At 47.4% G+C, this 25,799-nt stretch overlaps 1 protein-coding gene across 1 annotated transcript in view; it reads left to right on the top strand.

Annotated features, from left to right (window-relative positions):
- TRIM47 (tripartite motif containing 47) overlaps positions 1–25,799 on the top strand; it is a 278,480-nt gene that overhangs the window by 202,024 nt on the left and 50,657 nt on the right. The window contains exon 5 of the mRNA XM_069654743.1: positions 17,435–17,533. Coding sequence (XP_069510844.1) covers positions 17,435–17,533 — 99 coding nt within the window. The remainder of the gene's footprint in view (positions 1–17,434; positions 17,534–25,799) is intronic.

Below are 25,799 nucleotides of genomic sequence, written 5' to 3'. Positions count from 1 at the left end.
CCAGCTCCTTCACAGGGAATCCCAGGAATTTGACAATAATGTGTCTTGGCCTCTCACCCAGGGATGGTTTAGGTCCAAGTGACCGATGGGCTCTCTCAATTTCCAATGATACTGCTGCATCCAAATTCAACATTTTTGGCAAGTTTTTATGTAGAAAGTCAATTGCATTACCTTTCTCTGCATTTTCTGGAGAACCAGCAAAGCAAAGGTTGTTCCTCCGTGAAAAATGTTCTTGTTCTGATAACTTCAAGGAGAGCTTCTCATTTACCATTTTCAACTCTCTGATCTGATCCATCAGCTTCAATGCCCTTTCATCCACCACATTCAGATGTTCTTCAGCAAAGTCCACCCTTTTGACAACATTGGTAAACTTTTCTTCCGACTTCAAAAGGGCTGCCTTAATCTCTCCAATGTCCAAAGTCATTTTACTCAGCATATTAAAAAGTTTGTCTTCTCTGCTCTCTCCATTATCTTCTTTCTCCACTCCTTTCTGTCTTTTAGCATCTGGGGTATTAGGAGCTGACATTTCCAGTTCATATATATAATATATAAGTATATAAATCAATGAAACAGCATAGGGCACAGGAGCACAGCAGTTAAGCTGCCATCCCTGTAGCTGACAGTTCTAGAATCCCGACTCAAGGTTTCTGGTTAAAAAATACAAGCACATTTATTTTGAAACCTTATGTTCACAAAACACGTCACTTCTATTAATTCAAACCACACTGTAAATATACTACACACAACCAATTCCTCTTGTTCAGGTCAATTCAAGGTAAGTGCATTTGGATTTGACAAACCGGTGTTGTGAAACAAAGATGTTACCGTGGGTTAATACGCGATCACTTTTTGACAGTAATGACAGTTCGGTTTTCCGAAAGAAAAGCGTACCCGCGGACAGGAATGTAACCGTAGTCAAACACACTTAGCAGATAGAATAAAAACAAGGGAATAGTGGATAAAAATCATAGGCAGTACTTTTGTCAAGGCAATAGAATCAGAGGACGTGTTCTAAGAGGCAAATAAAAGTCAATAGGCCTGCACCATTGTCACATGGAGCAGGGGCTCTGTTGTCGAGGATCACACGGTGCGAACAGTTCAAGATCTATGTTGCCAGGAGTACTTGGATATTGTCAAAGGGAGGCAAACGTTATACGAGGGAGGAAAGAAAGGACAGGCCTTTGGCAAGGAAAAGGGTTCGCCCCAATTCCTCAAGGTCAGACGGAGAGAACGACCAAATGGACACAGTACCTTATTCAGATGAAGAAAGCTGGTGCTACGGAAGTTGTTCCTGGTAGTTCCTGCAGACTCATGGTTCCTGAAGTTTCAGTCGTGGGGACAAGAAGGAGGACGTCTGGAGCGATCTGCACTACCCATGGATGAGGCAAGCAGCAGCAAAGCAACAGTGAATAAAAGGTGCGCTCCTTAAAAACAGCTATCCGGACCACTACTTCTCTGTGCAGTGATTTTGACCCAGAAGAGGATTCTCTGGCTGTAGAAGGTGAGCTGGTTGATCCCACTAGGCTCAAGGAAAGAAGACTCCGGACTGGATCTTCTCTGTCGTTGAAGGGTAGATAGCTCAGGACTGCTGCAGGGCTTCACCAGGCATCCAGGAACTACTTCTTGTAGTTCCAGTGGCGACTCTGACTTCCAGCCCAAGAGTCCTGCCTTTTATGCCAAAATCCCCCATTCAAATAGCCTGGCTGTCAATCACACAGCAGGGGGGTTATCCAGCCCCGACAACCACCTCAGCCAATGAATACAAAGTGTGACTTGGGTCTCCAAGGAGACCCTGTGCAGGGGGTGACTAAACCCCTCCCTCACATTCAGCCCACCTAGACACCCAGACGCCAAAGGAGGGCTTCTTCGCAAAAGCCCGCCAAAGGACGGCGAACAAGGAAACCAAACCTGGTTTGGCACGAAAAGCAAACAACAAGAAAGACTTTAACAAAAAGAAATGGTGACTAAACCCAACCGGAGCCAAAATAAAACATATATGGTCAAGCGGGTTTTATGTTCGAGGCTACTATAATAGCCTAAAACATTACCACGTTATATTAGATAAGTGCGTTAGAAAAGTTAGGGTAGATACCACTGCCACCAGCCAAATCTTAATGTTAAGGGAGCGAAACAAAGCTCCAAGAGGCACAGACAAAAAAGGGTAAGAGTTAACCCTTTCCAATACTCCATGTAAGATGGGGTGTACTGGATCTGTGGTTTAAAAAGTGACTATATAAATGTAATGGCAACTTTACATGTTCCTGGGGGACAGTAGTCATCTCCAGAAATGGAGTTCACAAGGGAAGTCGAAAGACATCCCTGTGTCACTGCACTAAAGGTGCTGTGTGACACACGAGTAAAAAGCTGATGCCTAGGGAGCTGGTGACACTCCATAGCCCATGAGCACAAAAAGTACACCACACTCAAAAATACACTGGAAGAGTGGGAAAAAGGCTCACACTCTTACCAGGTGGAAAAAAATAAACCTCAGAATTCCAGCAAAGCTGCTGAGGGACTCACTAGGTAAGGGAAATTAGCCATAAATGAGAATTCTCCCTAACACTCGCCCCTCCCACCCCCATACTAAGGGACAGGAGGATTTAATCCACTCCTGGATGGATCTCTTACCTCTAGTTGGTTAAAAACATCCTAGAGAGACCATCAGCATTTTGGTGGTGACTTCCTGCTCTGTGCTCAATGGTAAAATCAAACCCTTGCAGGCAGATTGGCCATTTTAGTAGTTTAGGGTTTTCCCCTTTCATTTGCATCAGCCATCTCAAGGGTTGGTGGTCAGTCTGAATAATGAAAGTAGATCCATACACGTATGGTCTAAACTTCTTCAGTGACCACACAATAGCAAAACATTCACGTTCTATTGTTGCCCAGCTTGTCTCGGACTCCTTTAACTTCCTGCTGATGAAACAAATGGGATGTTCCCTACCTTTCTCATCCAGTTGACTAAGGACTGCGCCTATACCTGTATTTGAAGCATCAGTTTGTGTAATGAAGAGTTGGTGGTAGTCATGAGCTCTTAGGACTGGTGCTTGACAAAGGGCTTTCTTCAGGCCGTCAAAGGCTTGAGTGCACTCCTCATTTCATCTGACCTTTTGGGGAAATTTTGGAGAAGAGATAACATTCAAGGGAGAAGCTATGGTCCCATAGTTCTCTATGAAGTTCCTGTAGTACCCAGTGAGACCTAGGAAGGCTCTCACTTGGGTTTGAGTAGTAGGGGTGGCCCAGTCTTGTACAGCCTGTTCTTTGCTCACACTCTTACCAGGTGGAAAAAAATAAACCCCAGAAATCCAGCAAAGCTGCTGAGGGTCTCACTAGGTAAGGGAAATTAGCCATAAATGAGAATTCTCCCTAACAGGAACCAAAAGAGATCCTGGAAATAATGTTAAAAGTGGCCCCATATTACACATTTCAGAAAGCCCAGCCCTGTTTCATGAGAAACTTTGGAAATAAAATAGGTTACCACACAAAAGAGGCCCAGGGTGCAGAGACCTACCAGGAAATCTCCAGAGTTCTCTGTAGGCCAGTCCACCCCTGCCTAGGGTTCAGAGGCCTACCGGGAATCTCCAGAGTTCTCTATAGGCCAGTCCACCCCTGCTTATGTTTCTTTCCTTTCTCGTTTTGATTTGTGGCATCAGTGCCCTTTCATTTCCTGTGGTGACACTTTTTTCACAGCAATGGACATTGCTGCCAATGCTAGAGTGTGGGGAGAACTTGTGTGTGATTGACAGCGATGTAAGCTCATGGCAAGGGGCCCTAGGTTTGGAATGTTGACAGTTGGGGCTGAATATAATCCCTGTGATAGGTTGTTGACAGATTCCTGAGGTGGTCAGGGGTGCTGGTAGGGGAAACAGAAATTATGACCCAGGACGAAAGATGTTTTCTTATACAATTCCTTGGGCTCCTTCAACTAGAGGCAGGTGAGTGTGTTTTACTGGTTCAGGCTGGGGTTTCCCCTAGTCTCACAGTTACCAGTTATCGACTGCCTTTGCGGTTGTTCCTGACTTTACGAGTAGCATTGATTCTCAGAGCAGTGTTCTAGTGGCTTCTCCTTGACTGCCTCAGTTGAGCTATTATCATAGGTGATGTTGTCGCTAAAGCGTTTTATTGCAGGGTCACACAGGGACTCCTAACAGTAAGAGGTGTTGTTTCTGTTATTGGGACGTGGGATGCTCTGCATCAAGCGTCGTCCCCCGTCAGAGTGATGCGTGACTTTCTTTGAATAAAAAAGACCCCGCCCCTTCTGGGATGAGGTCAGTTCCCACTAAGACTGGAGTATGTGTTCTCCTTGTTTGCGGTGCCCCGAGGCCTTATTTTCTGTGTAGGTCCTCGATACAAGACCTACAAAAACTGCAGACAAACCTCGTTTCCATGTAGGCACCCTATTTTTTCAAAAAGACCTTGGTAGGATTGAAGGAGCACCAGACACTTAAAAGAAAGTGGACAAAACCCAGCACTTGTGCTGTGTCAAACCTTAAAAACATCTTTTTTGTATCCAACGTCTGGGCAGCATTGTCCGTGTCTCTGCAGTCTTCAAAAAACATTTCCAGTCGCTCGACCCATATGTGCCATCTGGGCAGGTGCCCCACATCCGTTGAAATCTGGAGCTGGATTTCCATTAAATGGGTAGCATGTCCTGGGCTCCGCTGGGGACACTGCAGGTACCGCTGGAGTTGTGCTTCGAATGATGGGGAAATGGCAGACGAGAATACGCCATTACCCTCTCGCTGATCTTCACTATCCATGGTGGGACACCAGGGTGTGTCCCTCAAAGTTCTTTCATTGGTCCGAGTATGCTGCTATTGGCCTGGCCAGCCTACCAATCCATGTGTCTGCTGGGGTATAAGGGTCCCTGTGCTAGACAATTCATCACAGTAATGAAGGCAAGGTCCCTCTTATTTACTTTTATATACTTTGTCTTTTCTCTCTTTTTTGTTTGTTGAGTAGCCTCTCACCGTGAAATGTGCCATTCACATCCAGCGAATGCACCATGGAGAGGATGAAGGTGTTGGGAGTGCTGCACAAGCAGCCTACATGTGGAGAGTAGGCCCTGCCACTGGAGAGCTGTTTCAGGGTGTGCCCACACCCAACGCAGCCGGTGGCAGGTCTGGGCATGGTAGGACTGCTGCACCGAGGCCCCCTTCCTCTATCGGCAGGTCTTATAGGTCCCGGACCTACACAGAAAAACACAAGGAACACACATACGCCAGGCTCCGTGAGAACAGACTCGTCCCAGAAGGATGGGGTCTTCTTTATTCACGCCAACGCTGTGGTACACACTCTTGAAGACATCTTTGCAGCACATGCCATTCCCAAGCAGTAAAGGCCAACAATGAACACCCTTCCAGGGCAGAAAATTTGAAGAATTTCTGAAGAGCTACGGGATTACCCACAAGAAAATAAAGCCCTGCTGACCACTCTCAAGCAGGGGCATTGGGAGATGTATGCGTATGCTTAATAATATGATATGATATGGAATTTATAACGCGCCTATACACAAGTATTTCAAGGTCTGACGAGGCAAGGGAGGGCGAACAGAGGGAAGACAGACAACGATCCTACTAGGCCAGGTCTCATTCAGATCGCGCAAGTGCATGGGAACGGGGAGGGGGAAAGTGGAATAAAAGAATAAATAAACAATAAGTAAAGTATGACCAGATGGTGGCAAGTGCAAGGGTAAATGCAGACATCAGGTGTCAAGTGCTGGTAGTGGGACTGTAGGGATACAGAAAAACAGTCCCCAAGTGCGGGCGTTGCCAGGAAGGCAATGCAGGTGTGCGACTGGCAGGAGAGGGGACCTGGGCCCGAGATTAGAGGGTGGCCAGGTAACCAGTCCAGTTTCAGTTTCAGCCAGGAAGTCAGCAGGGGAGAGGAGGCGAAAAGGCAGAAGCAAAGAGAAAGGTTTGCTTGAGGTGCTTCCAGAACCGGAGATGATTATCCTCAAGTTTCAGGGAGGCTGGGAGGCTGTTCCAGGGAGAGGCCCCAGCCAAAGAAAGAGATCTACCACCAACTCGTTGCTTGGAGAAGCAACTGACCCTGAGGGAGTTGGAGGCAGATATGGGGAGTTGTAGGCAGATGAGTGAAGAGCTCGAGAAGGAAGATATTTAGGGAGAGAGAGTTGAAGGTATTGAGACCCCAGGCCCAAAAAGGCCTTGTGGACAATGCATAGGGTTTTGAACTGAACCCTCGCAGCCACTGGGAGCCAGTGCAGAGATTTTAGTCCTGGAGAGATACAATCCCTGGGCTTGAGACCAAGGACAAGTCTCGCAGTCCTGTTCTGGATGAGTTGCAGAGGGGGGAGAGTAGAAGCAGGCAGATTTAGAAAGAGGCTGTTGCAGTAGACCAGCCTACTGTAGACAGTGAGCTTCAGGGGGAAGGAGAGGAAAGGAAGAATACCTCTGGGCAGGTGCAGCTGGTAGTGTGACTTCTTAGAGACGTCAGAGATGTGATGAGAGACGGAGAGTGTGGACTCGAAGATGACCCCGAGATTTTTAGCCTCACAGGTGGGAGCAGGAAGAGGGCCAAGAGAGGCCGGCCAGAGAGTGACAGACAAGGAGGGAGCTGGTGTTCTGATGAGGAGAATCTCGGTCTTACTGGCATTAAGGCAGAGAACATTGGCGGCACACCACTCCTGAATGGCGGACAGCTAGTCAGAGATGAGAGAGGGAGAAGAGGTGTCTGAGGGTAGCCTGAAAAAGAGCTGAGTGTCTTCCGCATAGCACTCGAAGTTGGGGCAGAGCGCATTAAGCATAGTGCACACGATGGGGGCACCTCTCCTAAATGCCCTCATTTCGTTCCTTATGGCTTACCGGACAACTGTCATGACTCCAGAGGCGGTCCTAGCTGAGGCACTGTAGAACAGGAAGGTGGGATTGACCATTCCAAAAAACGTTTTGCCGCAGAGGGCAGAGATCGATGTGGACACCATGCACTAGTAGCAAATAGACAGCAACAGGAAGGAGCCCGCTCAGAGAGGGCTGATAAAAAACCTCCCTCGAGATTGGGGACCAGGTTCTTATCTGCTTGAAATACCCAAAGCAAGGGTCCATGCCGTCAAGAGCCCCGGGATGGTGAGTTTAGCCACAGAGGCAGACCCAGAGAAGGAACAAGAAAACATTCCTGAAGCAGAAAAATAGTCCCCGACCAAACAGGAGGTGCTGCAAGATGAGAGGGGTCCTGCCCCCAGGTACCCCAGGAGTGGTTGAAGACAATGGGCAAAGTGAGAGTATTCTGTTGGATTTTAAATTCACATTTGTTAAAAGGGATCTTATGACATGGGAAGCCCTGAGCAATTTGTCACATTCTTTGAATAAAGAAGGCCCCATTACTTAGCTTTTCAGTTGTTCCTAAAGTGCCCTTCCTGTATAAATGGCGACTGTTACTGTGAGTGAAGGTGTTCTGTGATTCATAGGAATGCCAACTGTAGGCGTTTGCCGGTTGTCTGTTGAAGGTATATGTCCTCCCCGCGGCTGCCTCCCTCTCCAATGCATTTGGAAAGCGGCAGCATGTGTAAATATTGTTTCGGGGATCCTTTTAATAGTTTAATTGTGCACGTTAATGATCTAATTTTAGATGTATTCATACCTTGTATTATGTATGTTAATGCCTTATTGTGCAACAGTACCTCACTTTATCGGAAAGAAATGTCAGAGCACCTTTTCCATAAGGGATCTTGATGAGTGTTAGGATCCACTTGGGGACCCCTTGACCACGTCGTGTAGTTGAGGAATTCTTCCACACAACACAACTCCCAAAAGTACAAATGGACTGTTTGAGGAGGAGGATTGCCTGAAAGATGGTGTAGTCGCCCCGGTAAGACAGCTGGCTGCAAGGAAAGACATGGGGTCAGAAATCACACAAGTCACAAGGAGACATGAATCAAAACCAGAGACAATGTAACTCACGTGTATGCGTGTCTTTGAATAGGTCTAAGGAGTCAACAATACGCGGGGCGTGATCCTGTAGGCAAATAACATACATTCTGAGTGGAGGGGAATTCAGAGGCAAGGTTACCAGCATTAGGTGGTGCTTTTAAACAATCACCTGACACGCCGAGAGAGCAGTACGTCATGTGTTGTGCCGAGTAGAACGTTTGTGCATTGGTCGCCTCCGTTTCCATGGCAACCCCCAACGCTGTCAGAACGAGCGATGAGCAGCCAGGAAACGGTGCGCAGAAAGCTTCAATGGACAAACGTTACGGGGAGCCAGTGTTGATGGTCAGAACAACGAGGAGTGGGCAGAGGGACGGGTAATGCTTGATGGTAAGAGCGGAGAGCGCCACAATGATTTCCTGACAATGAGTTGTGGGGTATTTCATAATAGAAATATTGCTTGTGGTTAAAACATTACACAGTGCAGTATTTCTAGGGTCCAGTACCCATTTAGCATTTACCTAAGCTAGGATGATAAAGTAAAAATGCAAACTTTTAAATATGTTCATATATTTAGTATTGATATGATATATATATATATTAAAAATATATAATATTTCTGAAAGATGTTATGCATTAAAAACATACTCCATGTCAAGGTTTCCAAAAAGGTCCTTATAATGAAGATCCGTCTCCATTAAAGGGGTGATGAGTAATAAATACATAGGCCCTCATTACGACCCTTGCGGAAATCGACTGACCGGAGCGCCACAGCGTAAATAGCGTTTCCGCCATTGCACGAAGGAGCAAAGTGCGGCCCATTCCGACCCATCGGGCACGAGCACCACGGCATGGCGGAAGTGCAAAGTCCGCGATGGCGGAAAAGACCCCAAAACGGCCCACATCGCCGCCGTACGGCGCCCCAGGTGCAATACCGCCACCCCTCTTAGCGGTCACCGCAGTGTGCGCCTACCGGAAAGTACGGTGGCCGGAAATATACGGAAACGGGAGTTAAAACACGGGCCCGGAACGGGAAACATCCCGGCGTACACCTATAAATACACTAAAACCACACAACCACTAAAAACACTACCCTGAGACACACCCCACCCCGTCAACCACCCTAGCGAAACCAAGAAAAATGGGAAAAGCAGCGAAGAAAGCGTGCGACCGCAAGCGGCAGGTCCACTTCTCCCGTGAGGAACTCACCGTGCAAACAGAGACCCTCCAGGAGAATGCTGCCGTGGTCTTCTCCACGCAAATGACCAGGGCGGCACTTGCAAACAAGAAGGCCATATGGGCTCTGGTTGCACAGCGGGTAAGTGCGGTGGGGACCGCACCCCGCACCCCACAGCAATGCCGCAAGCGATGGGACGACCTGCGGATACGCGTCCGCAGCATACTCTCTGCCAACCGCAACATTGCCACAGCCACCGGGGGAGGTCCTGAATCACCCATCAAGTTGACCCCCTGGGAAGAAATCTGTGCCTCCACCATCGGAATGGAGAGCATTGAGGGAGTCGGAGGGATGGAGAAAGGAGTGCAGACATCCGAAGAATCAGGTAGGTGGGCCAGATAAAACAATCCACACAGTCCATCCATGTGAAGTACCATGCGTCCACATAGTGCAACAGAAACACATGTCCAGGAGAACGTCCACACACATCGGCCTGATAGCGCACGTTAAAAACCACAATAAATACATAAATAATTAAAAACCCCTAAAACACGCACTACACGTGCAGCAGGCACACCCTAACTGCAGGCTGCCAAACAACTGCACCCTCACTCCACACACAAATCAAAGCACCTCCAAGGCCCCGACCCAAATCACCCTCAGGTACCACCCCAAAGCATGTGATACTATGCCATTCCAATTCCCACAGACCCATCAATGACCCTCGCTCTCCTTTACTCCACCACAGGGTCCGATCCAAACGACGAGCAACAGGACACCCCTACCAGCACACCTGCAAAGAGGGCCAAGACCAACGGCCAGAGACCCTCCACCTCAGCTGCACGCATCAAGACACGGCAGCAGCACAAATCAGGTGGCAGCACAGAGGAGGGAACATCAACAGGCACCCCAGCAGCCAGCATGCCCACAACACCACCACCACAGGTCCCCCCAATGGATGCCACAGAAGGCACTGCCTCTGGTGGCAGCAGCACCATAGGTGACACCCCATTGATGGCAGCATGCTCGGACACAGAAAACGGGGATGCCGAAGTCAGATCCATCCATGACCTGTCCCAATCCCCCTGTCTGTCCCATCCCATACAACATGAGGATACCACGCAGGGGCACCCACAAGACGACGACTGGCCATCCCCCCCAAGCCCTGTGGGAAGGCAACATGAGGTCAACAGCCCCTCTGCGACACCCCCGCAAATGGCCATGGCCCAGCAGAGGCAACAGTCCCTCGACCAGTTGATCGAACAACAGCAGCAACTGGCCAAACTCCTCAAGGACCATGCCGATGAATGTGGGGGCACCAAGGCAGACATAGAAACATCAACTGAGACACTTAGGGCAGAAATGGAGAGAGGCACAGAGACACTAAGGGCACAAATTGAGAGAAGCACCGAGAGCCTGAGGGGGGAACTGCATGCGACGTCCAAAGACGTATGTGCCGAACTTGCCGCAGTGCGCCGTGTGCTCACTGAGCTCTCGCAAACCCTTAGGGACATGCATGGACGTGAGCAGGCAGACACATCATCCGTTGCAAGTTCCGTCCAGGGCAGCCCCCAACGTAGATCTGGGAGGACCCGGCGCTCCACAGGCAGGGGTGCCCCTGATACCCGCAGAGGGGGCATGCAATAGCGACAGCCCACTGACAATGAGCATCTTTGAACACTGGTGTTCGGGGGGGAGGTAGGAGGGTGGAGGGGGTGTGTTGGGCTCACTTGGGTGGCGGGTCGATAGGGTGTACAACATGATATCACATATGCCATAAACAGTGCACGATCAACCAATGAGATGTGTGGACATTGATCTTTGTGTACTAGGCCATCATAGGCGTACAGTCCATTTCGTGCATGTTCCAGACACACACAGTGCCACGTGTCCCGTGTCCATGTATCAGCCACCAGGCATGAGTGCTAGAAGCATACATCAATGAGATGCTGACGAATGTCACGGGCCTCCTGTGCCTCGCAGACTCCTTGAGGTGCTGCCACATCCCCACCCTCATCATGACCATCATCCGGTGCTTGCAGTTCTGCGTCAGGGGGCATGGGCACATTTCTACGTACGCACATGTTGTGGAGCATGACACATGCCATCACCATCTTTGCAACCTTCTCATGGCGGTACAGGAGTGCCCCGCCAGACCTGCTCAGGCAGCGGAAACGAGTCTTCAGTAGGCCGAATGCCTGCTCAATGACTACACGGGTACGTGAGTGGGCATGGTTGTAGTCCTCCTCATGCTGGTCCCGTGGGTTCCGGACTGGTGTGAGGAGCCATCTCTTCAGTGGATATCCAGCATCACCTGTATGTGGACGAGAAACGTAGGATGTGGGATGCCATTGATACGTACGCACACCCCCCCCCTTCCTGCCAGTACATTGCCAAATCACATACCCCACATCATCATGCATGCAATGAGACTCACCGAGTAGCCAGGATCTGTTCCCTGCGTGTCGCTCCATGTAGCGTGGTATGGTAGAGTTCCTCAAGACCATGGAATCATGGGTTGATCCAGGGAATCGGGCACAACAATGCGTAAAGATCCTGTTGGAGTCACACACCATTTGTACATTCAGGGAATGAAATTGTTTTCGGTTGCGGTACTGGGCCTCCATGGCATGTGGCACGACCAATTCAACATGGGTGCAGTCGATGGCACCAATGCAACCCGGTATGCCGGCAAGTGCATGGAATCCCACTTATGTGTTGGTTATTCCCTGCTCCGAGCGTGGTAGGGAGATGTAGTCGTCTGCGTGCTGCAGGAGGGCATCGAGCACTTGGAATAGTGTCCGTGAGAACAGTGGCTGAGAAATGCCATGCAACTGTCCGACTGTGTGCTGGTAGGTGCCTGTGGCCAGGAAGTGGAGTACAGACACCACCTTCAGTAGGGGTGGGATTGCGGTTGGGCTATCTATCATGCTGACTAGGTCAGCCTGTGTCATGTCCACAATGGCGGCTATGGTGTCCCGGTCCAGACGGTAGAGGGTGTGGATCTGCTCATCAGTGAGGTTGAACGGATGTGCTCGGAGGCGTGGGATTGCGGGCTGCCTGCGTGGTGGTAGTGGCTGTGCTGCTGGGCCTTGCTGGCCCTGCCTTGGCCTCCTCCTCCTCCTGCGTCTCCTCCGTGCGGCTGGTTGTAGTTGTTGTTCGTCTTCTTCTTGGAGTCGGAGCACTTGCAGTGCTATCAGGTCCCCCAGGGCCAACATCGCGAGTCCTGCCGGTAGCATTTCGCTGTGGTTGTGGGAGGAGACTGGGTGTGCAATTTATGTGTTTCCAGGCTGTATGGCCTCCACCTGTGGTGATTGATTCCACCTGTGCAAACTGCTCTCCCCTTTGGCCGAGCACGTCCCGCGCACTACGCTGCAATTCGGGGAATGGTATCTTGCTATTGCAATCATGTATTTTTACCCGATGGGCGTGTAAGATTGGTTGATATGTTCATTCTGCTGTGGTCCCATTGTTTCCCATACTATCTGTGCAGTCGCGAACGGACTTGTGAAGGGTCAGTGGAACGTAGTACTCGAGTAACGGTGGGCCCTCATGCATCACTGTACCGAGTTGCAACGACGGGCGGGGCGTCCCATTTGTGGGTGAAGGCAGTTGCCATTTTCACACACAGCCGCACTCGATGGAATAATTAGTGATTTCAAACGGCCACAGATGCCTTCTCGACGTGATGTTGCAAATGAGGAATTCGAAGGGCGGCGCTTTCGGTTTCCAGCTAGTGGCGAGGAGATGCCCACAGGTCTGACTGAAAATGTAACGTTCTATTGTTCTATGTCCTTGAGACAGGGCCCATGGCGAGGGAGCAATGATTGATATGAATAGTTTGGGATGCGCAATAGCTACGTGGGCGATGAGGCCGGCCATTCCCAAATACATGTTACTTCACAACACTGGATTTACGGGCTGGGGCACTGTGGATTTAGCAGGCTGCATTACGCACAGACTCAATGGACGTTTCTAATGTCATGTGAGTAATTATTCAGGCGTTTTGATCCCGGGATGAGGGAATGATGAATGGATGCATGGGCAGGTGATTTGATGCAGAGTTTGCCATGTACAGGGCTTCTTGGGATCTATCCGCCTCCCCTACGCTATGTGATGCAGGGCTGCCATAGTGGGACCATCGTCTATCTGGCCTTGTTGAGCCCTCCCTGTCTCGACGCGCCCTCAGACACTTGTGTCCATGCACGTTAACATTCCCATCTGATGGGTTCTGTTTTGGCAGACGCATGCACAGGTACACTCGTTCGTGATGGTGTTTACACCTAGGTATAGATGGTTATGAGTCGCAAGTGGCTTTGGGGTGGTGATGATCCTTTGGAGTGGGCTAGCATGCATATGGCTGTGGATTTCGTGTGCTCATTGAAGTGAGTTGTTCGAATGTAGTTCTGATGGCCATTCTGTTCTTGTTCTTTTCTTTTGGTTGACAGGTATCTCCTCCCCTTTTGCCACTGCCATCTGTATGCCACTCCTGCAGATGGATTTTACTCCCGACACCTGCTGCTTCGTGTTAATCGGTGGAGCAGCATTACGATCTTATGGGACGATCGCCAGTGGCCCACATGCCCTTACGCAGTACTGGTGGCTCGGAGCAACATTTCGGCCTTTCAGCTGGACTAGTGCCTCCCCATTGGGACGGCCCTGCGGTTGTGTGCGCTTCCTTTTTGCCTTTTCGTACGTGATTGTGGCTCTGTGTACCATGATGGGACAGGGCGTCACACAAGTAGTGGCTGGTCATTTCTTGCGGATGCAGCCCACAATGGTGAAATGCGTTTTGGAGTTCATGGCCTGATGGCTGTATGGGCTTGGTGATTTTGTTGTGCATTAAATTTCTATTCTGATTTGGCCCGTGTAGCGTTTTTCTTTGCAAGTGATGTGGCATGTGCCTATATGTGGGGCGATGTATTGTGAGGAGATCTGCATTGGGTTCCTGCTTCGGGGTTTAGTTGCGTGGTACTGTGCTGGGCGCGTTTGCCTACTGAGCCCGTGAGGTCAGGGATGGGGGCTGCCTATATGACAGTTTGGATGTTGTCATGCTCAGGGGCGGGGGATTGGATTTTGTGTGACAGATGGCGGTCAGCCAGGTGGACTGGTGGAATGATGTGATTTTCGGAATGTTGCTGGTCACAGGTGCCTGTGTTTGCGTGCGTTTCTTGGTGGGGGACTGTGGTCATGTCCATTGGGATGGCTTCTGTATTCGTGGCATCTGTGACCTGCAGCTCCCATTGGCCCCTCTTGTGTTGCTTTTGTTCGTTGGCATGCATGGGTGCTTTGTACATTTCACTGGTTGCATTGTGACTTCATTGCACCTACAGGGAGTTGTACTTTGTGGGCAGGGAGCGGTGTACAGGCACTCAGTGGGGCCGTTTACGGTTGATTCGCGATGCCGTACTTCTCGCCATGGCGGAATGGTCCATTCCGCCATGCCTGATGGCGTTAGGTACATGTCCGCTGGGGTCGGAATTGGCGTACCGTTGCACCATGGTGGTGTTTGCGGTTTGGCATGGCGCGCGCGCGCGTGCTTAGTGCAGTTAGCGTTGGCGTTCACTACGGTGTCGCTAATGGCTTCGTACTTTGCGGTGACGGGTCATAGTCGCACCGAGCGCTATTCGATGGCGGTATTGCATTTCCGCCATCGTTTTCCCCTTTCCGCCAGGGTCGTAATGAGGGCCATAGTGTCTTCAATTTAAGTGGGTCTAGGCGCGACAAGACAAGGAAAGGAGGACAGAGAGATCTTACTAGGCCTTGTGTCATTCAGATTGCACAAGTGCAGGGGGATTGGGAAAGTACAATTAGCTTATATGTGCTGCCGGTAAGTGGCTCATAAGTGCAGAGTCAGGGGATTGTAGGGTTGCAGATGCAGACCCTTAAGTGCTTGGGAGGCTCAGAGGCAGTGCAAGGGCAACATGACTTGCAGGAGCCTGGACCCGAGGTTTAGTGGGTGGCCAGGTGACCAGTGTGCAGCGCAGTCCAGGGCATCAGCAAGGAAGAGGGAGAGAGAAAGCGGAAGCGAACAGGAAGGTCTTGAGTTGCTTCCGGAACTGGAGGTGGTCCTGCTCAAGTTTGAGAGAGGCAGGGAGGCTGTTCCAGAGGGAGACCCCAGCAGAGGAAAGAGATCTACCCCCCACTCTCTGTCTGGAGAAGCGTCTGACCCTCAGGGAGTTGGAGGTGGATGAGCAGAGGGTTCGAGAAGGAAGATGCTTAGGACGAGAGAGTTGGAGGTAGGGTGGTCCCAGGCCCCAGAAAGCCATGTGGATGATGCAAAGTGTCTTGAGCTTGATCCTCACAGCCACAGGGAGCCAGTGGAGAGATTTCCGGGCTGGAGAGATACGATCCATGGGCTTGAGGCCAAGGACAAGTCTTGCAGTCCTGTTCTGGATAAGTTGTAAAGAGCGAAGAGTAGAGGCAGGCAGAGTTAGTAAGAGGATGATGCAGTAGTCCAGCTTAGAGAGGACCAGGGCTCTGGAGACAGTGAGTTTCTGTGGGAAAGTGAGAAAAGGAAGAATACCTCTGAGGAGGCGCAGCTGATAGTGTGACTTCTTAGAGATGTCTGAAATGTGAGGAGAGGAGAGGAGAGGATGGAGGCGAAGATGACACAGAGGTTCTTAGCCTCACAGGAAGGAGCAGGTAGAGGGCCCAGGGGGGATGGCCAGAGTGAGAGAGGAAAGGAGGGAGCAGGCGTCCCGATGAGGAGGATCTCAGTCTTACTGGCATTAAGGCAGAGATAATTGGAGGTACACCATTCCTGAATTGCGGATAGGCAGTCTGGTTTGAGAGAAGGAGCAGAAGTGGCCGAGAGAAGACTGAAGGAGAGCTGGGTGTCATCTGCATAACACTGAAAGTTAGACCAGAATGTAGAGTTGCAGTGTGCAAGAAGTGCTTGGAGATGGCCAGCTTTTACAGGCGTTTGCCCAGGAAAGGAGTGATGGAGATCGGCAATAGTTTGCCGGAGAGGAAAGATCAACAGACGACTTCTTAAGAAGGAGGTGCACAAGGGATTGCTAAGGGTGGAAGGAAAGGTTCCAGTGATGATCCCCAATGAGGACGAAACACATATGTGGGTGTCTGCATCCTTGTGAGCTGACTACCCTGGGTTAATAAAGCTATGCATAAAATAGTGCTGCCCTATACATTGACAATTATCTCTCATGGAGCTAAACATTGTAGTTTTTCAGCTAATACGCATATCCACAATGCACTATTTTGTGGCCCTGACTTAGAGGTGAACATCCAGGGATGGCTACTTCGTGGTGCTGTGGCATATGTGACTGGCTTGTTAGCTGAGACAGCCTTCTCTACTCTTACATTTTAAGAAGAAGGGTTTTTCTTGCATTTTTAAATGCATCATAACTTTCATACTGTTTAACAGCAGTGTCATCTCTGAAAGATCAGCAGTTGATTTTTTGGTTGTTTTTTTCCCAATGACAACTACAGTATCATTTGGAGTTTGGGCAGTTTCAAAAAAATGCAAATTGCATGCAGAGGACCACCAACGTTATCACTTACGTGCTTATGGGTGCCCTGCATGCAAACTGTAAGCATGAAGAGTAAATTAAGGCGAAATCCCCATTATTCTTCACTTTTACTCTCCACTTTGTGAGAAATAGAGCACGGGCTACAAATAAAGCTTTGCAGGTGGTAATGTATAATGATGTAAATTTGAGGTGTATTCCATTAAAATCGCTTGGTTTTACACCTGTGTGAAAATCTCATACAGACATAACACTGTGCTCTTCCAAGACGGAGGAGGAAAGCAAACTATGCGTTGCTGCAAACTATGCGTTGCTGCCTTCCTACGCCTTAGAGCAGCAGGAGAATGGGGCAGATCATTAAACCGCGGCATCAAAACTATACACCTCCTTTTACGCCTCTATTTAATGACAACAATGACCCCCTGCGTCTCAACACAACTGAAATGCACTGATCATATAATTAATTTGGTTATTTTTCAGGAACATTTTGTTGTATTATTTTTAAAGGAGGTTTAGGATACTTGTAAGGTGCCAGTGGAGACTGTGAAAATAATCATGGTTTCAAGATTGCTTGCAGTGGTTCTGACCAACACTCTTTCTGGATTCATGGTGCCAAATATTATTAGTAAGTCTTGAGAGCATTCTAAGCTAAACATAACAGTAGTCTGGAGATGCCCCTAGAGTCGGAGCCTGTTTCTGGTGGATGGCTTACCGAGGACAGCTAACTGTGACCTTTTTCTTATTTGTTGAACACTGTCCTTGAGGGCATGCATCTATTGGCAGGTAGCTTTCATATACATTGTAGTTATTATAATACTGTCCTGACCCCTAAGGATTGTGTCTCAAGCGTCTGATGGACACTTCTTTTGTCCTTGTCTCCTCAGTTTCTGATATGCCGGGTACATTCCCTGGCACCATACAAGGCTTGGAGCATCCCTGCCTGCAGCCAATGAAGCCCAGGGTCCGAGCAGAGTTCCTGCATTGTAAGTTGAGCGTACTCCTTGTTCGAGTACCATGCCCCTTTCCTCTCTCTGCATCCTCCCCAAACCTCTGTGTTTTCATGCACTTGTGCACCTTTCCTCACACATGCGATCTTCCTGCACTCCTCTCCCCACCCTGCACCTTTCCTGCAATCATGTGCTCATCATACACTCTTTTCTACACTCCCGTCCCCGCACTGCTTTACTTTTCCTGTCTTCTTCCGCTCTTCTTGCACCATTACTACACCCTCCTTGAGCTATTCCCATGCACTTTATTACACAATTCTTCAGCTCTTCATGTTTTTGAAAACATTTTTCTAGTGCCATCATTTTATTCTCTTGCCTTTATGAACAGGTTTCAGTTTGATTTATATTTTCCTCATCTCTCCCTCACCCTTCCCCTCGACCCTGCAAGTACTTTCTTGCATCTTCCTATGGTGTTGCTCATCTCGTGCCTGTTCTTCCTGTACTCGCCCTCGACATTTCCTAAATGCATTCTTCCTCATAGTTTCCTGACCCCTCCATTTCTATTCTACATCTCTTCCCATTCCTGCCCTCACAATACATTAGCACTTCCTGTGCTCGTCCACATCTTTTCATATGATCCTCCTTATTGCTTCCCATTTTCTTCCTTATGCCTCCCAGTGCTCCTCCTCATCTCTCTGGGTTCTTCCTCATTTGTTTTTGAGTTTTTCCTCATCACTACCTGTGCTACACAACGCACCCGGTGCTCCTTCGCGTCCTGTCAGTTGCAGGTCGAAGGGAGTTGCATCTGATGAATTGTTAAATTGGATGGGCGTGAAGATTTACCATGAATGTGCGTGAGTGACTGAGCATAGCTAGGGAGCCTGAACCAACCAAGAGAACCTTGGGTGTTCTCTCCACAAGGAATTCATTTAAATAATGGGTTAAAATGGTGCAATTTACAGCACATTTTCTGTGATAAAATGTGTGAAAAGCTACACAATTTACAATCCGTTTCATAGGGTAACACATGAAACAAATCCCATAGGTGCCAGAAGCATTTTCCAACTCATGTTCATAGTTCCGTTTCCCACAATATATGCCGGTATTCTGCCAGCATAAGACAAAAAGTTTTCATGCTGGCTGTGTCCAAACATCCCATATTGGCTGTATACGCCAGTACTCCCACATAAATATATACTCATGTTTGCTTTCCCAATAATGCAAGTAATGATGCTATAAGAAAACATATCCATGCTGGCTGCGCAAAAATGCCCATGCTGGATGTGCTAAAATGGGCCAGTACCCCAAACTAAGATCACTCAGGTTAACTTTGCCAAATTTCTGTGCAGCGGGGACCTGGCCTGGCAGTTCGGGCAGGGCTGCTCCCGTTAGTGGCAGTAACTGACTGATTTGTATATGGCTGGACCCCTTTTGCAATGGCGCAGACGGGCTAAAAACGGTGGTGTGGAAGGTTGCCCAAAGTAGTGGCAGTGGTTCTGATTAATTCAAGACCTTTCACCCATAACATTTTGGGTTTCAGTTTGTCTCCCAATGTTAGAGAGGGTATGCCCAGACGTGGGTCCCTTGCTTGCTGCGCCATATGGAATCAAGCAAAAGATTGGTAATGGGTGGGAGAGACGCGCTCAAGTCACACTAATAAACATTCAATGACCAATTATAGGAATATCCAGCGATATATTATCTTGAAGTACGATATTTATTCAACAGATTTGGACAGCCGACACGTGTTTCGACCAGCGGGTCGTTCTCAAGGCTGTATACATTCCATGATACATATCATAAAAATAAAAATAGTTCAATACAGGTTTCACACAAATAAAGAATTTTTCATTTCAAAAGAACACAAGACATTGTCATCATTATATGTACAACATAAAGAATGGATGATATAAATTGATGGTTATTGTTCAAATGCAGGCATCAGTATATATAAAGAAAGCACACATACCACGTTTCGGTTGCAGGCGGGAAGGTTCAAGACAATGCTGAACATAAAATTGAAAAAGAGGTATAAAGTAAAGCAAATTAAGACTGTAAACCACTATGAGATTCATAATTGCCCAAAATTCAATAACACCAAACCATGGTCGATAAGGTTGAAGATAGAGTGCACTGTTAGGCTTATAGTTCCACAAACTACAGCAGGATTATTAGGGTTGGAATTTGCCACATTACCCAAAAAAGAGAGGTATGTCCTATTGGGTTTGCCACCACAACACCCTGATTTGATGTGCGGTAACATTAGGAAAGACAAAACAGTGTACCAATATCCGGAGTATAATGAAAGGACACCTGGTCCAAACCTTTGTGAAGCAGTGAGTAAATTGTGTTATTGTAATTCAAATGGATATTACTCCCTATGATCAAAAATTATAGACCGCCTTCTTACCCGAATGTTTGAATCTGTACATGTCATTGCTGTGAATAAATAGATGGGGAACCAATAAAGAATTGTATTGGTATGTATCTAGTACTCATATGAAAGGCCAGCAATGCATGCTGTAAAGCATACCTGAAAATAGATAATATGAAGATTTCCACTATGCGTATTGAGTTAAAGACGCTAAATGAGTGACCAGGATCCTGTAGTAACAAAGAAAATGGAGACGTGCCGTTTTCGCCGGCCTTCAGTGGCTAAGTACAATTTCTATATCTGAAACAAAATGAGGCAAAGCCTAAATAAGTTTACATAAACTGGAATATCATAAGTCATATTGTGGGTTGCATATATGATGCAGTATTTTGATGCAATCACCTAATGCCATTAGATATATCAGTGTCCTATCTGATTTCAGATGCACTTGATCATCATTATAAAGTCCATATTCTCGAATGGGTAACCATCCCAGTAATAGACTAGTTCATCTATCAATTCTCATGAGTAGGACTTGACAAATCGGAGAACAATATCGACTCAAGCTGCACCTCACCGATGAGGCCCAACAAGGCCGAAACATGTCTGGGGTTGATTGTGTTTCCATGCAGCAGGGACCTGGCCCGTCAGTTTGGGCAGAGATGCTCCCATTGGTGGGAGTACCTGACTGATTTGCATATGGCTAGACTCCTTTTGCAATGGTGAAGACAGACTAAAGAATTGTGGTGTGGAAGGTTTGCCAGAGCAATGCCAGTGGTTCAGATTCATTCAAAACCTTCTACGCTTCACTTTTTCAGATAAATTGGCTAGTGGGCCTGGTCCCCGGCAAGAGCTGGTGCAAGAAAAGTGATATAACTTTGGTGTCTGTGACATAGCCACTGGCTATAGCCACCAGGGACCGGCTTTGGGATTAAAGTGGGTATGGCCATCAGGGCCCAGCTATGTGGTTAAAGTGTGCATGGCCACCAGGGACTGGCAATGAGGTTAAAGTGTGCATGGCCATCAGGGAGTGGCTATGTGGTAAAGTAGGCACTAGGCATGGTCCCTTGCAAGAACAGGTACAAACAAAATTGATATAACTTTGGTGCCTGAGGTATAGCCACTGGCTATGGCCATCCGGGACCGGCTATGTAGTTAAAGTGTGCAGTGGGACTGGTCCCTGGCAAGGAGAAGTACAAACAAAATTGATATAAATTTGGTGCCTGAGGCATCCAGCTATGTGGTTAAAGTGTGCATGGCCACCAGGGACTGGCTATGTGGTTAAAGTGGGCAGGGCCATCAGGGGGTGGCTATGTGGCTAAAGGGGGCAAAAGGCAAGAACAGGTACAAACAAAATTGATATACCTTTGGTGCCTGAGGCATAGCCATGCCCTTGACAATCTGGCTACTGGCCATGGCCACCAGGGACCTGCCATGGGGTTAAAGTGGGCATGGCCATCAAGGACCGGCTGTATGGTTGAGTGGGCAGATCAGGTGCAAACAAATTGATATAACTTTGGTGCCTGAGGAATAGCCTTTGGCCAAGGCCAGTTGCCCGATTGTCAAACAATCAGGCCACAAGCTATGGCCACAAAGGGCCAGTAATGGAGTTAAAGTGCGCCTGGCCACTAGGGACGGGCTACGTGGTTAAAATGGGCAGTGGGGCTGGGCCGCAGCAAGGACAGGTGTAAGAAAGTGATATAACTTTGATGCCTGAGACATAGCCACTGGCCATGGCCACCAGAGGCCGGCTATGGAGTTAAAGTGGGCAGTTGGCCTGGCCCCTAGCAAGGAGAGGTACAAATAAAATGTGATATAACTTTTGCGCCTGAGGCATAGTCATGGCACGGACAATCTGGCTACTGACCATTGCCACCAGGGACAGGCAATGGGGTTAAAGTGGGCATGGCCACGACTGACCGGTTATGTGGTAAACTTGTCGAAATTGAGATAGGTAAAAATAAATTCTGCTCACGGCTACAGCCCAAAATGCTGGATGGGTTTGAAGCAAACTTGCACGAGGAACATCAGCAAGGACCTGAAAGCATGCTTTTGCAAATCTGTCCTGTGTTTTATTTTTTCCAAAGTTTCAAAATGTAGGTCTAAAAAATAGTGATATAACTTTGGTGCCTGCGCCATGGGCCTGGCCCCCAGCAAGGACAATGTCTACTCTGATTTGCTCATTGGGGTCTCCAGCATGGCCAAAGCCTATTCCCCATGGGTTGTGGACACTGGCCATGGCTGCAAGCCATGAACACTGTCCTGTGGTCACATTATGGGGACATATGCAGGCTAGGCGTAGTGGATAACGAGGGTGGTTTGGTGGGGCTGGGGTCATGTTCGAGCCTCATGCCCTATTCAATCCAACCATGACTTCCAGCCCCAGCATGCGCTGCTGAAAATGACACACATCTATATGCGCTACAAACAGTATGTTTGTTAAAGTAGGTTTATAGTCCTTTCATATAAGTTAAAGGGGAGGTTCACTCAAACATTTTTATTGGCTCAGAAAATGGGCCATAATCAAAAATATATATAAAAAAATATTTTTAAACAAAGTTCCTGCGTAAAATTTTGAGCAAATGAAGCTCAAACAAAAAAATGTCAAGCAGTAGGAGGCATGCATTTTGTGAAATGGATGAGGCTCCTGTGCTTGTGTTAAGCTCTGCCCTTGCAGCAATAATGAAGCAAAAGCTGGCTGTAATAAACAAAAGCTACCAGTAGGTGGCTTATGCTTCATTATTGCCGGAGAGCAGAGAATGCAGTCAGGATCCTTCCTGCCGTCTACTGCTGGTAAGTGCTTTTTTTGAACTTTTACTTCAAGAAAGAAAACCACCGCAATTATAAATTCACCCGTTGTTGTATTTATGATTGCAGTGGCTTTTGCTTTGAGTCTCCCGGGCTCCTCCGGCCCGGGCGAGCCCGGGAGACTCAAAGCATAAGCACCGGCAATTATAAATACAATGTTATTGTATCTATGAGGTCCGTGGTTTTCTTTTTAAGTTTCCTGGACTCCCCCGGCCCAGGAGACTCAATGCGAAAGCCACTGCAATCATAAATACAACGCGGTTGTATTTATAATTGCTGTGGTTTTCTTTTTAAGTTTCACAGACTTAAAAGAAAACCACAGCAATTATAAAATGCAATTTGTTGTATTTATGATTTCCGTGGTTTTCTAACCACAGCAATCATGAATACAACTTTGTTGTTTTTATAATTGCAGCGCCTTTTCTTGTAGGCACGTCCAGGCATTTATGAATACTTCGCCGGCACGGCAAACTAGAAAAGAAAGTCTCCGCAATTATGAAAACTCCACCGGCAGCCGGCAAAGTATTTATAATTGCTCTGCCTTTCATTTTACGTTTTCTGTGCTTCCCTGCCCTTGGGGAGCACAGAAAACATAAAATGAAAGTGAAGGCAGCCTCCTCTCCATGTAAGCTCTGCCCTTGCTGCAGTAAGCAAATGTTGCCAGTAGGGGGCTTTTGCTGCTTGATTATTGCCGCCAGAGCAGAGCTTAGCATGAACAGAGGAGGCTACTTCAAATCACAAAATGGATGCCCCCATGTAAAAACTTTGAGCCTCATTTCCTCAAAATTTTACAAAGGAACTTTCTTTAAAAAATGTGTTTTATTTATATTTTTGATCATTGCCCATCTTTTGGAACAATAACGTTGTTGAGCGCACTTCCCCTTTAAAGATGTATTATTAATATTTTATATACAGTGATATAACATCATGAAACATTTTCACTTATAAAAACCATTAGAATTCAGTGAAAAAACATTGTTAAAGAGATGTTATGGTTAAGTTGAACTAATAAAAACCTTTGAAATTTACTGCAAAAACGTTGGTAAAGGAATGTTATGGTTTCAAGGTAAAATCGAAAAAACAAAGAAATTCACCAGTTATGGTAAGCTATGAAACGATAACTTGCTAAGATTAACACTCAGGACATCAATGATGACATATATGATATATAATAGGGTGGGGGTCAGTAAAGGTGAGTCAGACTCCCATAGGAACCTCGGAAAAATCTGTTGCTAATAACCTTTGATTTGTGTAACGTTTGGAAAAGATCTGTTAATAAATAAGAAAGTTATTAGCAAACATGGTCAATTCTTGCCGGACCGCACAGCCCAAATGGCTGGATGGATTTGGACTAGGTCTGAAACAACTTGGGCACGAAGCATTTACTGGGGCCCTTTTTGTGGTTTGGGGTTATTCCGTGCAGTAGTGTTTTAAATATTTGATGGAGAAGGAGGTATTTAAAATGAACAGTTGGCACAGCCTTTGGCCGTACCCCCCAGCTATGGCTGCAGGCCATGGCTAGTGGTCTGGTAGTGTTCTAAAATATACAGTATTCACGACCGAAGGGCGTGGCCACTGGCCATGTGCAAAAAAAATCTATGGAATAAAAAAAACTTGAAATTCAAGGAACAAATGTTAGTTGCAGGGACGTTAAAGTGAGCAATACATTGTAACAAAACATTTGCAGTTCAAGGAAACATTTATTTGCAGGGATGTTAAGGTGAGAACCTAACACAACAAACCCCCTGAAATTCAGCTAAAGCCACCTTAATTTTGTGCCATTTACATGTATCGTTGTGCTACCTTTTACACACATAATGGAAAATACACCTTTTACATTTTGCCCGTCCTGCAATCGAAAATATCCTTGCAAGGTCATGCACTGTGCAATCATTGTCTCCAAAGAGATAATTCCAAACAACACTGTAAATCCTGTCAATTATTCCAACCGAAAACTTTAAAGGACCAGCGTATAAAACATTGAGCGGCCACTGTCATGCTGCCCCAGGCATCAACTGATGTCCCAACATGCACTTAAGAGTCTGAGGAGGAACAAGGCGCACATAGTGATGCCGGAGACAACATGGTTTCTGACGAATCCATAAGCAGGCCGGAGGTCCTTTGATGGAGAATACATTTGACAAAGGCACACATTCCCACCGTACGAAGCACACAACCTCAAGCCGTACGTAGAATAACTCCTCTGACAAACACGGCCACCTGGTGTCACAAGAAAGTGGTAAAACCCTTTCATGCTCGAAGCGTCCTTTGTCCTCTCGGCCCTCGCCTTCTCAATCGTTGCATGACAAACACCTAAAACAAGCACTGAGCAAAAAACCTACTGACACTGTGCCTAAAAAATAGTTCTTATTGCGTGCCGAAAAACAAACACTGAAACTTAAACCCTTGACGCATGTCTACGGTATGTCAAAACAAACAAATACTTCTGAAACACGTTTAGAAAAAAGCAGTTTCTAAACCCGCAGGTAGTCCTGTAAAACCAGCTACATTTTTCACGCCCATTCACAGCACGACGAAACAAACACAATACACAGCTTCCACATCCTCTTTGTCAAAAGCTTTGCTCTCTCAAGGGAAGGATCCCACAGATCCCTTTCCTTTTCAGGATGTCCCCAATTCAAGCCAGTGGATTAGAGAGAAGTTTTAGCAGACCATGAACGGAATTTCATGTTTTGTTGATTTTATGGACAAACACCCTGACCAATTTACAGACCCACAGGAGGGGGGGAACCTCCTGCTAAGACCCAAAGATTGCACTCAGTACACCCCCTGACACATCTTCTACTCAAACTCCCCCTCCTGATAATCAAGCGTTATCAGGAGATGTCTACCTTGTTGGTGTTGAACACCAGCATGGTGACCAGAATTTTCAAGATGACTAGTATACTCAGGATAAATACTTTGATGATGATGATCCGGATATTTATGTTTTACTGTCACCTTAAGACCAGGATCAGCCCATTGCTGATTCTCCTATACATGACCAGCTGCAATATAATTACCTGCTCATTAGAGCAGCAGAGCATTTTAAAATTAAAACACAAGAAGCCCTACAAGACACAGACTTTGTTGTTGATAATGTAGATGACAAACTACTAC

The sequence above is a fragment of the Ambystoma mexicanum genome, chromosome 3q (assembly GCF_040938575.1).
Source record: "Ambystoma mexicanum isolate Mex_15411 chromosome 3q, UKY_AmexF1_1, whole genome shotgun sequence".
NCBI lineage: Eukaryota > Metazoa > Chordata > Amphibia > Caudata > Ambystomatidae > Ambystoma > Ambystoma mexicanum.
This window is presented reverse-complemented; position numbering and strand designations above follow the sequence as displayed.